At 42.7% G+C, this 14,573-nt stretch overlaps 1 protein-coding gene across 13 annotated transcripts in view; it reads left to right on the top strand.

The window, feature by feature from the left end:
• Window positions 1-14,573, top strand: part of LOC142159778 (uncharacterized) — a 627,000-nt gene that overhangs the window by 376,124 nt on the left and 236,303 nt on the right. For 4 of the 13 annotated variants that reach the window (XM_075214471.1, XM_075214469.1, XM_075214468.1 and 1 more), the window contains 7 exons: window positions 597-782; window positions 862-952; window positions 1,075-1,172; window positions 1,343-1,451; window positions 1,687-1,781; window positions 7,912-8,023; window positions 11,520-12,028. The exons of 2 other annotated variants lie outside the window; for them this stretch is intronic. In XM_075214471.1, coding sequence (XP_075070572.1) covers window positions 597-782; window positions 862-952; window positions 1,075-1,172; window positions 1,343-1,451; window positions 1,687-1,781; window positions 7,912-8,023; window positions 11,520-12,028 — 1,200 coding nt within the window. Of the gene's footprint in view, window positions 1-596; window positions 783-861; window positions 953-1,074; window positions 1,173-1,342; window positions 1,452-1,686; window positions 1,782-7,911; window positions 8,024-11,519; window positions 12,029-14,573 lie in introns of those variants that run through there. 7 more of the 13 variants (XM_075214494.1, XM_075214473.1, XM_075214472.1 and 4 more) reach the window with 4 other exon arrangements.

Genomic DNA, 14,573 nt, shown 5'->3' with positions numbered 1-14,573 from the left:
GCCTCATTATGTGCAGTTTAATGTAATAGAGATTGTGATGGATTCCAAAGCTACAGAAGGACATGAACTCCCATAGTCTCTGCTGTGGAGATTGTCTCCTAGCATATCTATGCTAAATTACAACAAATTGCTGTTAGTCTGCAACATCAGATGGATCCTGAAAAGGGTTCTTTTTCCGAAATAGCCTCAGCCTTTAGTTCTTAAAACTTGACTTCGTCAAACTTTTTCACCAATTCATTAGTAACTTTTCTGTATGACAGCCATTACCATTCTCATGAAGAATGACACTTACTCCAACCAGTGACCATCAGAAGCCACCTCTGCTTATTATCTCAGTGCAACAAAGCTGGGTTGCATCTTCATAGTTTTACTTTTTGCAAGAAACCTATTATCTATTTAAATCCACTCAGTCTATTCTCTGGTGCTTGAACAAAAGGTTGTGTTAGTGTTTGTTGTTCTCCAACATTAATATCTAACTTTCTGAAAGAATTAATTCATGTGTGGTTACGTCTGGATATTGGCCGTAATTGGAGGGTCTGTGAACCAGTGCAGGGTGTCCACTGTTCGTGCTGACTTTTTCTCTCTTTAACACACAGGATTACACAGTAGTGAAGAAGAAATCTGGTCAGCATGAGACACCCAGCAGCCGTGTGTCAGGAGGACTGAGCAGGACCCAGAGCCCCATCACGGTGCCTCCACCTCACTCACTGATACATGAGAGAAACAATGACCAGAGGATTCTAGAACTCACCAACAAGATCATTCAGCTGCTGACTGGAGAGGTGACTGCTGGGAATGGGACATTATACAGTAACACCAGGGGATGTGTCTGGGTGATGACTGTATCATTGTGTGTGTCAGGTTCCTATAAGGTGTGAGGATGTCGCTGAAGGAAACAAGGGTCTGTACAAACACGTGATGATGGAGAACTGCCAGCCCCTCACATCACTGGGTAAGAGGAGACTTTAAGTCATTGTAAAGGAGAGAGCAGTTATGATGGTCACCTATATACACATCATCTGAAAAGACAATCAGATATAAACAATGTATTCAGTCACTGTGTGTTTCCTACAGATGGATCCAGTAACAGAGATACCCCAGAGAGATGTCCGCATCCTCTATATTCACAGGATCACACAGTGGAAACTCACAATATCGCACAGGACTATCAGGTAGATGGAATTACCAAATCACCAAATATTAGAATATCAAAGTGACTTTTCCCTATTTCATTTGTAGAATAGCTTTGTGGATCTTAGACACTAATAATCTGCTTACTCTCAATTCATTAAATCAGGCATTATCGATGATTGTTATCTTTATTGTTTTGTGGCTAATTTAGGGTGACCTGATTGTTACGAAAGTAGAAGATACAATCGGAGAAGAAGAGACGTATGTGAGGGGTGATCAGCAGTGTAAGGAGGAGGAAATCCCTACAGATATCAGCATAAGTGAGTAATATACACTAACGACAGGAAAGAGTTACATTCTCCTTTGTAAGACCCATCAGAATAATCATATACACACAGGGCCTGATTCAGAGATAGGCGAACGCCCGTTTGTGTAGTGTATCATTGCGACTGTCATTTATTGTAAAGGAGAGAGCAGTTGTGAGGGTCACCTAGATACACATGATGTGATTATCAGATATAAACAATGTATTCAGTCACTGTGTGTTTCCTACAGATGGATCCAGTAATAGAAATACCCCAGAGAGATGTCCCCGTCTTTATTCTCAGGACTGTATAGAGGAAAATCCCAGTATCCCACAGGAATATCAGGTAAAATAATTGAGTCTTGCTAAATTCAAAATAACATTGATCTATATTATCTGTATATAAGCTGTGTGGATCTTATACACTATTATGCTTTTATTTAATCTCTGTTCCTTAAATTAGACATTTTTAAATATGTTTATTGTTTAGAGGGTTATATAGGGTGTATATGTGACTGAAATTAAAGTTGACGTTATAGAGGAAGACAATGAGCATGTAAAACCAGTACGTGACATTAATAAACATGACAGGTTGTGTATTACTCAGCTGAATGTACGTGTAATAACTGGATACATAAACTAAATATGTCCACCCTGCTCGCTCTCACTCCTCTGCAGCAGGATAACATGTTAGGGGGGAGGTGCTTCTCTATCTAAGGAGGAAGAGTTTGATTGACAGCTTGGCAGACTTTCTGTGCAGAAATACATTGTGTGAATTGGTTGATTCCTACACACAGGAGAGGGCAGTGACGTAGATGAGGGAGGAGCAGCAAGTGTCTGTAATGGAGTGGGTGATACGGTACAGCGTATATAGTATATAGTAGAATGTCAGGGTAACACTAAATAATGTATTTTCTCATTCATCCTACTTTTGAGACACTGCTTAGCCATGTTTTTTTTTTAAATTTACTTTATTCCTAAGCAGGCTGCTTGGGCAGAGACTATAGTGTTATCTATGGGTACACGGTTTGAGAGTTGGGCATAACCGCTAGTTCAGTGTTTCTCTGCCGTTCCCACCTCTTATTCTCATGGCTCCCTTGGGGGTTCACCTGGTCATCAGAGAGGATAGCGAGCGTGGCTGCAAGCATAGCGCTGGCTAAAGGGACTGTACTCCAGGAGTGGTGGCACCTACAAGACAGCCCCTGTGCGTTCAAATGTCAGGCTGGCTGTGGTCCACCTTGGCGGCCGGGTCCTGCATTAGAAAGGAAGAGCAGGGCCTCTAGTGGCTGGGTTGAGAGGTCAGTTGGGGCCCACCATAAGGTAAGACCCACACCTGGGACAGACATGGAATTATTATTATTATCATTTATTTATAAGGCGCCACAAGGTTTCCGCAGCGCCGTACACAATACAAACAATGGACAGTACAGGGAATAACAGTACAAAACAATAAACGAGTAGTACCAAGACTTCAGAGGCTCCAGGCAAGGCAAATATATGGAGGTTGGAGCAGAAGAGAAGGTAGAGAGACAGGAGGGAGAAGGGCCCTGCTCAGGGAATGGGGAACTGTCCTATGGCCAGCACCATGTCTTGACTAGGCCAGCAGGCTTTTGATGAGGAAAGCCTGCAGGAATCAGGTAGCTGATCACTTCTGCGGTGCAAGAGATCTATCTCCTGTTTTTATACTTTGCTACCAAGTCTGAACTTGGGAATTGTTTAACATTGATATATTAGGTAGGTTGTTGTTAGAGTGTGTATGTGTGTCCTCTCTTCTCCTCCTGTTTAGACAGATGGTGGGGGGGTCCAGCTCCAAATCAATGTTGTGGTGTATATACATATACAGAAGTAGCTTTCTCTGCTAGTTCACCTTCTTCTAGATTGTGTTTCTGCTGTTGTCTCTTTCTGCTCATTTTTGATCATGTCAGAAAATGTATGACTTCCCGATCCAAGGCTGCTGGGGGCAAATTGGTTATGTACTTCACATATTCCAAGTGACAAGCAAAATCGCCACATGGACTTACCGAATCTGATGCCCAATGTGTGACTTGTGGAACTGAGTACCAAGGTCTGCACATGTGAAGGGTGGATGTGGCTGGGGTTAAGTTGCTAGTTTAATTTATCGTGGAACTGAGAAGTCGTGTGGTATGTGCTGTGGAGGTAAGTGAACACATCACTTATTATTTTCCCTTAGAATCTCTGGTAGTGAGATTTCTTGTCATGAAGCCTTGTTTCAATGGGTACCAGTCCAGGATTCTCATTGGTTCCAAAACCTTGAAAAGTCTGCAGAGTTTGGCACGTGTGTTTTCCTCACTGGAGAGGTTGTTGGAGACTTCGTCTGCCAACAAGTCTTGTAAAGCGTGGAGAACACTCCCAGTTCCATTTCCTAGGAGGTTTCGTATCTGAATTCTTCTCTCAGGAGAAAGGAGGTGAGATTGTGTTTTAGTCAGAATATGAGGACCTGACAGGATGGGGGATTCCTCTTGCAGACAAGGGATTGAGGAAGTGGTGTTAGTGTTCCGACAGACCCTTAATTTCAGGATGCGAAGGTTCTGGACGTTTTCTTATTCCCTTCCTCCCTACAGTTTAACAAATGTTTGCGTGAGGCTTGGCAGAACTCAGATGGGAGGATTCAGGTTCTGGTTCACCCACCTCTTCTCAGAAACATGTTTTGGTGAATTGGGAGATTGCACCAAGAGTGGATGCTGCCATTGCCCGTCCTGAAAAATCCACCACTATTCCTATTCCAAATGCTGCTTTTTTTTTTTTTAAAGGACAGCACAGCAAAAATTGGGAAAGGATTTTGAAATCCATATTATACATTGCTCAGACGCTTCCTTGTAGACGCTTAGATAATCAAAGTGGTAGAAAAGTGTGCTGAGCAGATCTGTACATACAACCCAGGATGTCCACATCTTATTTGCTGCCCTTGGCAATCCATGTAAAGGAGGCGTCCAAGTATTTAGGAGATTCAATAAGTGACAGCGATCTAAGTCTCTACGGAACCTCTGCCTTCACATTCACGGTAGCAGCTAGACATACTCTCTGGCTTAGCTGTTGAGATAGGGCCTGATTCATTAAGAAAGGTAAAGCAAAAAAAAAAAAAAAAAGTAACTTTGCACCTTGGCAAAACCATGTTGCATTGGAGGTGGATGTAAATTTAAAATGTGATGGCAGATTTATAGTTTGGGTAGGGCTTTTCCTGGCCCAACTTTAAATTTCAGTGTACAAATAAAGCTATCAACTAGTTGTGTGCTACATGAAAAAACAGCCATTATTTACTGCGGGAAAAATGATAAATTAATTTGCACCCCTTGCATTGTAACATGGTTTTGTCCAGGATAAATCTTACTCCTATTTTTGCCTTGCTTTCCTTAATGAATCAGGCCAATGAAGTTCAATATTACTCTGCAAGCATTACTTTTTGAGGTGACTGTCTTTTTTGGGCCTGAATTAGACAAGATCGTTTGTTTGGTCACAGGAGGAAAGAACTCGTTTTCTCCCAGTTAATGCTTTAAACCCAAAAGGCCCTTTGATTTCTAAGGGAAAACGAGAGTCCGCATGACGGGGTCCCTCCCCACCCAGAAAGATCCACGATGTAAGCCCGTCTTTCACTTTTGGTACTAAAGGATTAGGTCATCTTCTGACTCATGGGTCAGAGACATCATAAAAGTGTTAGCGTCATAGGGCCTCCAACCACTGATACTTCTCCACACTCCTCCGGAGAGACAGAGTCCCTATTGTCATCAGGAGTGCTTGTCCCAGTCCTGAAAGAGCAGGAGGAATTGGCTTATTAATCTCTCATAAAGTATCTGGACTTTTTTGCTGATTTTAGACCTGAAATCCTGAAGCTTGTATATTTAAGTGGACAAATTGAGGATAGAGTCAGTTCGATTGGTCATAAATGCCATGGAGCAAGATGAATTTTTCACGTCCATGGACATAAAAGATGCTTATCTCCATGTCCCAAACTGGCAAGGACATCAAAGCCTTCTCAAGGTTGCTGTTGAGAAATCCCATTACCAGTTCAGAGCTTCTACTCTTTGGTCTGGCCACAGCACAAAGGTTATGGTAGTCATAGCAGCTCCCTAAAGGTCAAAACAGTTTACAGTCCTATACCTGGATGACTTTTTGGATAAAGGCAAGCACTGCCTCTCTTTTGATGACCCATTGCGCTCGAAAAGCATGGCTGGATTATAGTTTAGCAAAATTCCAGTCTTTCCCCAGCCCAGTGCATGATTTTTGTGGGTTTTTTCTTCAATACCAGTTGTCTCAGATTTTGTTTTTACTTGAGGAAGAGGTTCAGAAACAGGTGGAAGCTATGTTATGTCTGACAGGTCTCATTGGTCAAGGTTCAACACAGTATTGCAGACAATCTCCAGTCTATTCTGTGGTAGCTGAAGAGATAAAATTTTAGCAAGGGCCATCCCTTCTCCATCTAGGACTGGAGCATCATGACCACGGATGCCGGCTTGTGGGAACGGAGTGCGATGATGCTGGACATCTCTGGCTACAGGGATTTTGGTCACGAGGAGGCAAAGCTAATTGTAAAATTCTCAAGCTCAGAACGGTCCTAAACCCTTTGCTGCAAGCTCAGTCCCTCTTTAGGCGCAGACCATTCGAATATAGCTGGACAACGCTACGTCTGCGGGAACCAGAAGTCCTGTAGCGATGAAGGAAACCTCCAAGATATTCTGTTGGATAGAACTTTCACAGTGATCTCTGCTGTGTTTATCCCAGGGGTGGACAGTAGGGAGATGACTTCTTGAGCCAGCATGCTATTCATCCTTGGGAATGGTCCCTCCATCCGGAGGTTTCCAACCAGATTGTGGAGCGGTGGGGTCCACGGGAGATGTCTTGACTGACACGCAATGTAATTCTGTGGTGTGCAAGAACCGGGCATCCAAAGAATACTAGTGGATGCCATGATGGTCCTATGGAAGTACAGACTAGTGTATCTTTTCCTTCTGGTCCACATGCTTCTTTGGATACTAAAGAAGAAGAGAGGATGTTCTAGTACTTCTGGTAGCACCAGACTGGCAGAGAAGATCATGGTATGCCGACACTCCAAGCATAGGAGAAGAACCACAGTGGAGTCGGTCTCTTAGAGAAGTCAGTGCCCATTCTCACACAAAGTCCTAGCTTGGCTGGCTTTAGTGACATGGTTGTTGAGGCCATGATTTTCTTTTTAGCTAAGGGGCTAACTGAGTAGGTCAGTCAGACCATGCTCAAGACCTTCTTTAAATATACCACAGAGTGTGGAAATCCTACATAAGTTGGTGTGAGAGAAAAGGCATTCACATTTCATCCTTTGACTTAGCACATCTATTGTTCTTCTTACAGAATGGCCTAGGCAGTGGGTTGCGATAGCCTCGCTTGAAGCCCACGTGTTGGCCCTCTCTCTCATTCAGAGAAAATTGGTGACAATTCCTAAGGTTCAGACCTTTCTTCAGTTGGCTCTTCACATCCAACCACTTTATGTTCTGCCAGTAGTTCAGTGGATTCTCAACTTGGTCCTTTCGGTGCTACAGAATTAGCCATTTGAGCGTCTTGAATGTGTTGATCTTTATTTCCTCACCAAATGGTTGTGCACCAGGCTTTCTTTTTAGCGCATGATGGTGTCTAATTTTCATCTAAAACACAATATTGTTATCCCTGCTCTGGGCCAGGATCTAACATCTAGAAATGAAGAATCTCTTCACTTGCTGGATGTGGCTAGAGTATTAAGGATTTACGTAGACAGATCGTCATCCTTGCATATAACAGGTAGCCTCCTTGTTCTTTTTGATGTGTAGAAGAAAGAATGGCCGGCAACCACAAAGCAAGCAGTGGTGAGATGAGATTTAAGCCTCGATCTGTCCGACCCATATTTTAGAGGGAACTCCAGATCCAGATGATATTATATGGCCACGATTTTGGTGGAGACTGCACTAATTATGGGGCACCACCATTTTGGAAGAGATAAAAGTATAATAAATAGTTGTGAGTACACTTTTAATGAGTATTACCGTCCACCATTTTGGGGGAAACCATGATAGTGCCATCTTGTAAAAGACAACTAATCTTTTAAAAAGTCTTGTTTTAAGAGACCTAGTTTAAAAAGGAGAGAATCATCCGTCAACATTGGTTATTAACTCTGCATAACATCACTTGTACCAAAATATGTATGTAGAATAGCATCCAATCAAAGTTTCTCTTTTCAGGAGAGCCAAATCTCTGTCATCCACTCCCCATATTTTACGTCATACGTATAGATAGTTGTAGACAAATTTACTGAATGCTTATATCAAATATTCATCAGTTAAAACGTAATGGATACGGTAAAGCCTTCCAAACGTTTATATATATATATATTGCACCATAGGAAGGCCTCCTTCATTAGGGTAAACAAAGTCGTTACCAAATGAACTTTCATATAACTGACACATAGCAAAGCTGCGTAAATCCAACATTATTAACTTGTTTTGTGGGTTATTTAGGGTGAAGAGCTGACTGATGGTAAAGTAGAAGATATAGAGGGAGAAGAAGAGACGTATGTGAGGGGTGATCAGCAGTGTAAGGAGGAGGAAATCCCTACAGATATCAGCACAGGTGAGTAATACACACTAAATACAGAAGTCACATATTCTCCTTGTTCAGTCACTACAACAATCTCTTGTTCTATACCCTCCTCTGTCAGTTCAGTCTAGTGAGGAATACAGTCTGCCCAGTGGAGGAGTCAGGAGCCATTAGCCTGTATTAGACCCCTGCTCTCCTCCTTCTATAGTGCTATAGATTGAGGGGATTGTGATACAAATAAATAACATACAATGACATGAAAAATAAAGATAGATGGCTCTACCCTCTACCTTACATTCTAACAGGTGTGGGAAACCATTAATAAGGTGGAATAACTATTGTAGCTCATAGTTGGGTATAAGAGTGGGGCTACTGTAAGGCGGAAGCATTATTCAATTGTAATTTAATTGTGAGCCATCAGCCAAGAGGTCTGACCAGTCTCCTCTCACACACTCCCTGGTGTTTCCTATACATCAAAGTTCAGGGTGTTTGACTCTTTATTCATAGATCCCTGACTTACCATAGTGATAGTTAGTCATTGATCAGTGGCAAGACAGTATTTTGCAAAGCCGGACAGTAGGGTAAGCAGGGCATACAACATCAGGGATGTACAGGGCAGACAAAATAAATAGTGACATGAAAACACAGGGTGGGTGCTCATCAGAGAGGGTCCTGCTTGTGAGAACTTAGATGCTCTTCTTCCTCTTGTATTCTATCCTACCCTCTCTTGTCCACTATTGAGTCATCTTCCCTTACCCCTATTGTCACAAAACTTACGTGCTTCACACTCCTGTGCTGCTGATTCCTCTGCCTCTGTGTACAGCTTAGCACTTCCTGGTTCGGGCGGTCACATGATCGTGGCTGTGTGGCGACATATACAACCTGCAGAGTATATTAAGCTCCCTTTGACACTGCAGCTGTGTCAGAGCAGCACGTTACGTCATCTGGCTCTCCCTGTGTACCCTTGCGCTACATTCTTCCTGTCTATGACCTATTGGCTTGTTAGACCTCTGCTTCTGGACATCCATTCTGCTGCCTGTGCTCCTGTGTATCCGACCCGGCTCTCCATACCGACCACTCTAATGGCTGTGCTCCAGTGTATCGAGCCGATGTGTCTTTGGTTACAATTTCGGACTCTCCTGTGTGCGGCGTCTCTTCAGTGTATCCGACCAAGTGCTCCAATGATTATGGCCTAGGATTCTTCTTTGCTGTTTCCTTAGCTAATTAGTCCTACTTGCCTTGCTGTACATCTCTACCACTACAGAGTCAACTCTCCTTGATCCAGCCTTAGGCCTCCTACCAACCATCCAACACCTATCGCGTCAGAGGGCTAGGCCTTGGGAAGGCCTATGCTAACTCTGACTGATAGAAATTCCCCGTGAAAGTAACACCTATATTTTGGCAGACTTGTCAGTAACAATAAACTCAGATTAGATGAAAAACAAGTTTCTTTTTTTATTATCATGCATGATAGAATGCTGGGCACACCACAGATTTTCACAGTTATACCTGTTCTCCTCTCAGCGTGTCAACGGCATTAGGTACAGTGACTTAATAAGAGCATTAGATGAAGGGCTATTTCGACAGAGAGACTCCCGTGAGGAGCAGTGAGCTTCTGATGTTGGTGTGTCAAGCGTCTTATAGAAGTGCCACAGCTAAAGATGTTGGTAGGATGTGGTATGAAGGAGTCCAAATCTGTGAATTGGGGAAAGACACGTGATCTAAAGCAAAAACAGAATTATGGTTAGTCCACCGATGGAAGGATTTATGGTTTTGTCCTGCAGCGAATGCAGTGTTATTTCATAAAGAGACCATAAGAGGATACTGGAAACGCATTTGGTAGAAGCGGTTACTATGATCCCAAACAGATAATGAAAATTTCACAGTAGGGAGTAAAGTTACATCTTTAGTTCAGAGTTGAGGTACGATCCACAACAAGGACTATGGGGAATATATTTTGAGTAGATCAGCCTCTATGGATGTCCATTCTCGCTGGCACAGTGGGGAGTGCCAGAGGATCACTGGACCAGGTGTGTAACTTGATAGTATATAGGAAGGTTAGGAAATCTCAGGTCCCCATGACCTTTTGCATGTAGTGAGAGAAGTGTATGCAGCTGTATTGTCTGGCGTGGCACAAGATGACGAGAACGGCAGCTGTATCTATGTATCTATCTCAACTTTGATTAGGACTTGGACATGACCCCGAGCTAGGGCAAGTGTTACGTATGGTATTACTTACATTCAGCAAAGTATGAATCGTATGTATCCTGAGGAAAACACCTACTTTGAGAAGTTCACATTGGTGTCCGCCCATTGCACACCCCTTTTTACTGCCAAGGATGTAGGGTGACGTAAGTGGTCTTTGTGCTCGTATACGCAGGTACTTTGACTAGTTAATTGTTCGCATCTCACGTTTTTTTACGTAACTCCAGGTTCTGAGCATGCACAGTGTGGTCTTGCGCACGATACGCACAAAATCGACAGATACATTCCTTGATGAATCAGGCCCAGAAGTACAGGTCTTAATTTCTGATAAATTAATGAAGCACTGTGAAGCATATACAGACGTTTGCAGCTTTGTCCCCCTTTCTTTCTCCCTCCGAAGTATCAGATGGGTGTGCTTTACAAGAGCTGACAAGTTTGCTATGTCTATAGTGATGACAATAGTGGGGACAGACTTGATCAGCGGTACCTTACAGTGGGTGTGGTCAGTAGACACCACTGTGCTCGGAAATTTTAATGCAAAACTTCTTTTGAGGTGATAGAAGTTAGCTATCCTGTAACTTCTTTCTTAGCGTTTGCGAGCTTTAAAGACAAGACATACAAATGTTAACTAAGCCAATCACTCACATATGTCTACTTTTCTTTTATCTTTCTTTGAACAGTACCTCTGAATCATTTTCACAGTTCTCTGACAGGGATATAAAGCCTTCTACCTCTTATCTTAAAATACTTCACAGCAATCAGACTGTGTTAGTAATACATCACATTACAATTATTATTGCGGGGAACCTTGGTCTCCGCCATAGTCATGAGAGACGGAGCAGTTTGATAACCACGTCCAGTTAGAGAGTCTCATAGAACATTTACAAACACATTTAGCAAATTAGCTATTCTGTAATCGTAAAAATATGTTCGGAATTAATCAAGTTCTGAGTCATCTAATCCTTACTCCGATGGGTCCAGTTGAGAGCAAACTCCAAAGACTGGAACAAGTCCTGAACTATCCCCTTACAGTGAATAACAGGTTACAAGTTTACCATGTGGTCGTATTCAGTCTCTGATGATGGAATCCCGGGAACCTTCACTGTCTCTGTTGATGAAGAGAGTCTGACCCAGGTGGAAACACCAAACGTTCTCTATGTCACCTTGTCTTACATCTTGTGTACTGTATGCTCTTAGATGTATCCACATTTATTCCTTTTTAATTATACATTTTGTAAATTTGAGCAATCTAAGCTTGATCAATTGCAAATATAGCATTTGGATTAATCCTTTTTCTTTCAATTAAAAAAAAATATGAAAACAGATATTTTGATGATTATGGCAGAAGAATCGTGTCGCCTCGTCCCTTCTCAAAAGGGAACTATGCTTCTTAATGTCGGTGGATTTTTGTTCAGCAAGAACAAGCAGCGAGGAGAACGTTGTTACTGGCGTTGCACTGAGCGAAGTTCTGGGAAGTGTTCAGCCAATGCCATCACAAGGGAACTGGCCAATACCCGAGAGCTACTCTCACACAGTGAGCATAATCATCCACCCAGGGCAGAAAAAACGGATATTGCTATTGCAAGGTCAGAGATCAAAGAACGTGCCCGAAATACCTTAGAGACACCGGAACAAATTATCAAGCATGTTACCAGGGAGATGTCTTCCACCAGCACAAATTATCTTCCTAATCGTGATGCCCTAAGACAAGTCGTGAAGAGGGTGAGACGAGAAGATATCCCGGCACAGCCCGCGACCTTACCCAATATCCAAGTGTCATCTAATTTAACAGAAATCAGCGGAGACAGATTGCTGGGCAAAGACAGAAAAGATGTAAGTGTTTATCATTTATAACTTCTATGATTGAAATTTCATGGCACATTTTACTTTTTCAAACACTGTTTTGCAAGGTATTTTAGCATAATTTTCAGATACAATTATTGTGATTGTCGACATACGTATCAAATCTTTTTTTTGTTATTGATTTTTCCAAATTAACAATAACAAACAAAACAATTAGAAACCTAAATAAACCCCCCACCACCATAATCCCAAGGTACAGTATTATGATATTAAATGCAAAAAGCAGTGATATAATATTTCTCTTTCATTCTATTTAGGGGACACTGCTACCATGGGGTTGTGTGTGACGGGAGTGGAGTTTGGCACTTAACTTGTTAACTTGTTAATGTATCATGCTGACAAACCCCTCCCCTCTGCAACCCCCTGTACCCTCCAGTTTTAGTTGAGTGCCCAAGGGAGTTGGTCTCACTTATGCTAGATAGTATATTCTTTAGTTAAAATACTTTATTTAACTTTATTCCTTACAGAAGTGTGCTCTGTCCTATCACACAGTGCACACTCATTCAGGGAAAGGAGCAGCTGTCAGAAAGAGAGCTGGACGGCTCTCACTGACAGCAGAGTACTTTTTATTTTAGTCTCTTCTTTATTCTGGCACACTGATCATTACCCGATTACCGGCGCTGCCACAAGTGATAGAGAGCGCCGGTAATCAATAGCGTCGGAGGCTGCCATTCCTGGACTATACCAAGTCCCCTCCTCAGAAAAGGAGGGGGGGAACTCGATCTTTACTTATAGCGGCCACAGTGAAGTAAGGATTGGCGATTACTGCTTAGTGAGGAATCAGTAAATCGCCATTGCCGGCATTGCTATTTAAAGAGGACCAAGTGCAGGACGGGGAGACCTAAGGATAATAGAGCTCCCCCGTCTGCAGAGAAACTTTGGACTCTCTGAGGGCGCCAAGAACTGCCCGGGAAAAAGGCAGCAGCTAATTCTGAGGAGAACACGCAGAGCTGCTGACAGACCTCTCCTGCTCCAGACATCTTAGCCTTATGGAAGGCTAAGTACCGTTAAAATATTTTCTATACTCCCTATAATCTAGATAGGGGTGTATTAGAAAAATTAATTGATGCAAATAGCATAATATATAGTATACTACTTGCATATATATTTCTTTTGTCTGATACACATAGTCTTTACAGGGATACTGTCTTTTGACTTCTGTCATAGATTAGTTAGTATGTTCTGTCTATTTCTTGTGTGATTGCCTGTATTATGTTTTATTGCTGTGACTCTGTTCCTTATAAAATGTCTGTCAAGGGCAAAATATTATACTTGTTCTAAGTGTAAAATTAAATTACCCATTGAACAGCAGGACCCGGGAGCACTTTGTACTGACTGCAGTGGGGTTACCCTAGTAGCGCAGGCACAAACTAACACACCACCAAACACCAGCATGGGTGGCTGCCCTGACGCAGGGGGTTGGCACATTGGTACAACTGCTTTCTAAACCGGCTGAGATTCCGGCGGTTGCTGCGTTACTCCCTTCCACCTCTCGAACAATAGACCCCTTATTTCAGGTGGGACCACGGGGATCACCAAGTCCATTGTATTAGGACAGACGGGGGATCCATCCGTACTCTCCTCTCAAGCCCCTCCTACAGGATAACTGGCTTGGTCTACATCCTTGGTCAGAGGCCTAGATCGGTTAAACCGTTTCTTGGATGTGCCAAGACCTTTACCCAAGAAAAAACGTCACAGACCAGCTAACCCCCCTTCTGTCCCTCTCTGATTCGAAGAGATCCTCAGAAGAGGAGGGTGAGCTTATAGAGGATTCTAATTCCGCACAGGTTACGGACCCAGAGGAATCTTCCAGTTAATAGGGGGGGATTGACCTGGTGGTAGCAGTCCGTCAGGCATTTGGTCTTCCAGACCTAAAAGAGACTAGAGCTACAGATCAGAGTCTCTTTTAAAAGGTCAAGAAATGGGCGATCCGCTTTCCTCCATCAGTGGAGCTAAAATAATTCACAGAAGCATCTTGGAAACAACCTGATCGCAGGTTCATTATTCCACGAAGGTGCCTATCTCTATACCCCTTACAGGAAGATGACCTAAACCGTTGGGAACAGGTCCCAAAGGTTGATACGCCAGTGGCACGCTTAGCTCACCACACCACACTCCCTGTTCAGCCACCCTATGAGATCCCACTGACAGTAAGATAGAGGCTGTAACTAGATCACTTATAAATAACTTCTGGTATAAATTTATTTAAAGGAAATAGCGCAGGGCGCTTATTTATATAATTGCACATGCACTTATTTTTGATATTGTGTATATTTTGGTAAGGGAAATCTTTCATTTCTGAGACCAGGGGAAGAAATGTGTTTCTTGTTTAACCTTGCTAGAGGAGATGCGTTATTTCTGGAGGTACATATCTAATACAATAAGCCTCTGTGGATTGAAGTCTTTTGTGTATTGTGATGTGGGGAAATGGCTTGTTTGCGGTTTGTACCTTTCTTTGGGAATATGTATTCTGCGACTGTCTGAACAAAGGATTAATGTTAATTAGTGCCTTTGA

Source organism: Mixophyes fleayi, chromosome 6, assembly GCF_038048845.1.
Source record: "Mixophyes fleayi isolate aMixFle1 chromosome 6, aMixFle1.hap1, whole genome shotgun sequence".
NCBI lineage: Eukaryota > Metazoa > Chordata > Amphibia > Anura > Limnodynastidae > Mixophyes > Mixophyes fleayi.
Note: the sequence above shows the minus strand (reverse complement) of the source record. Positions and strands in the feature narration are given on the sequence as shown.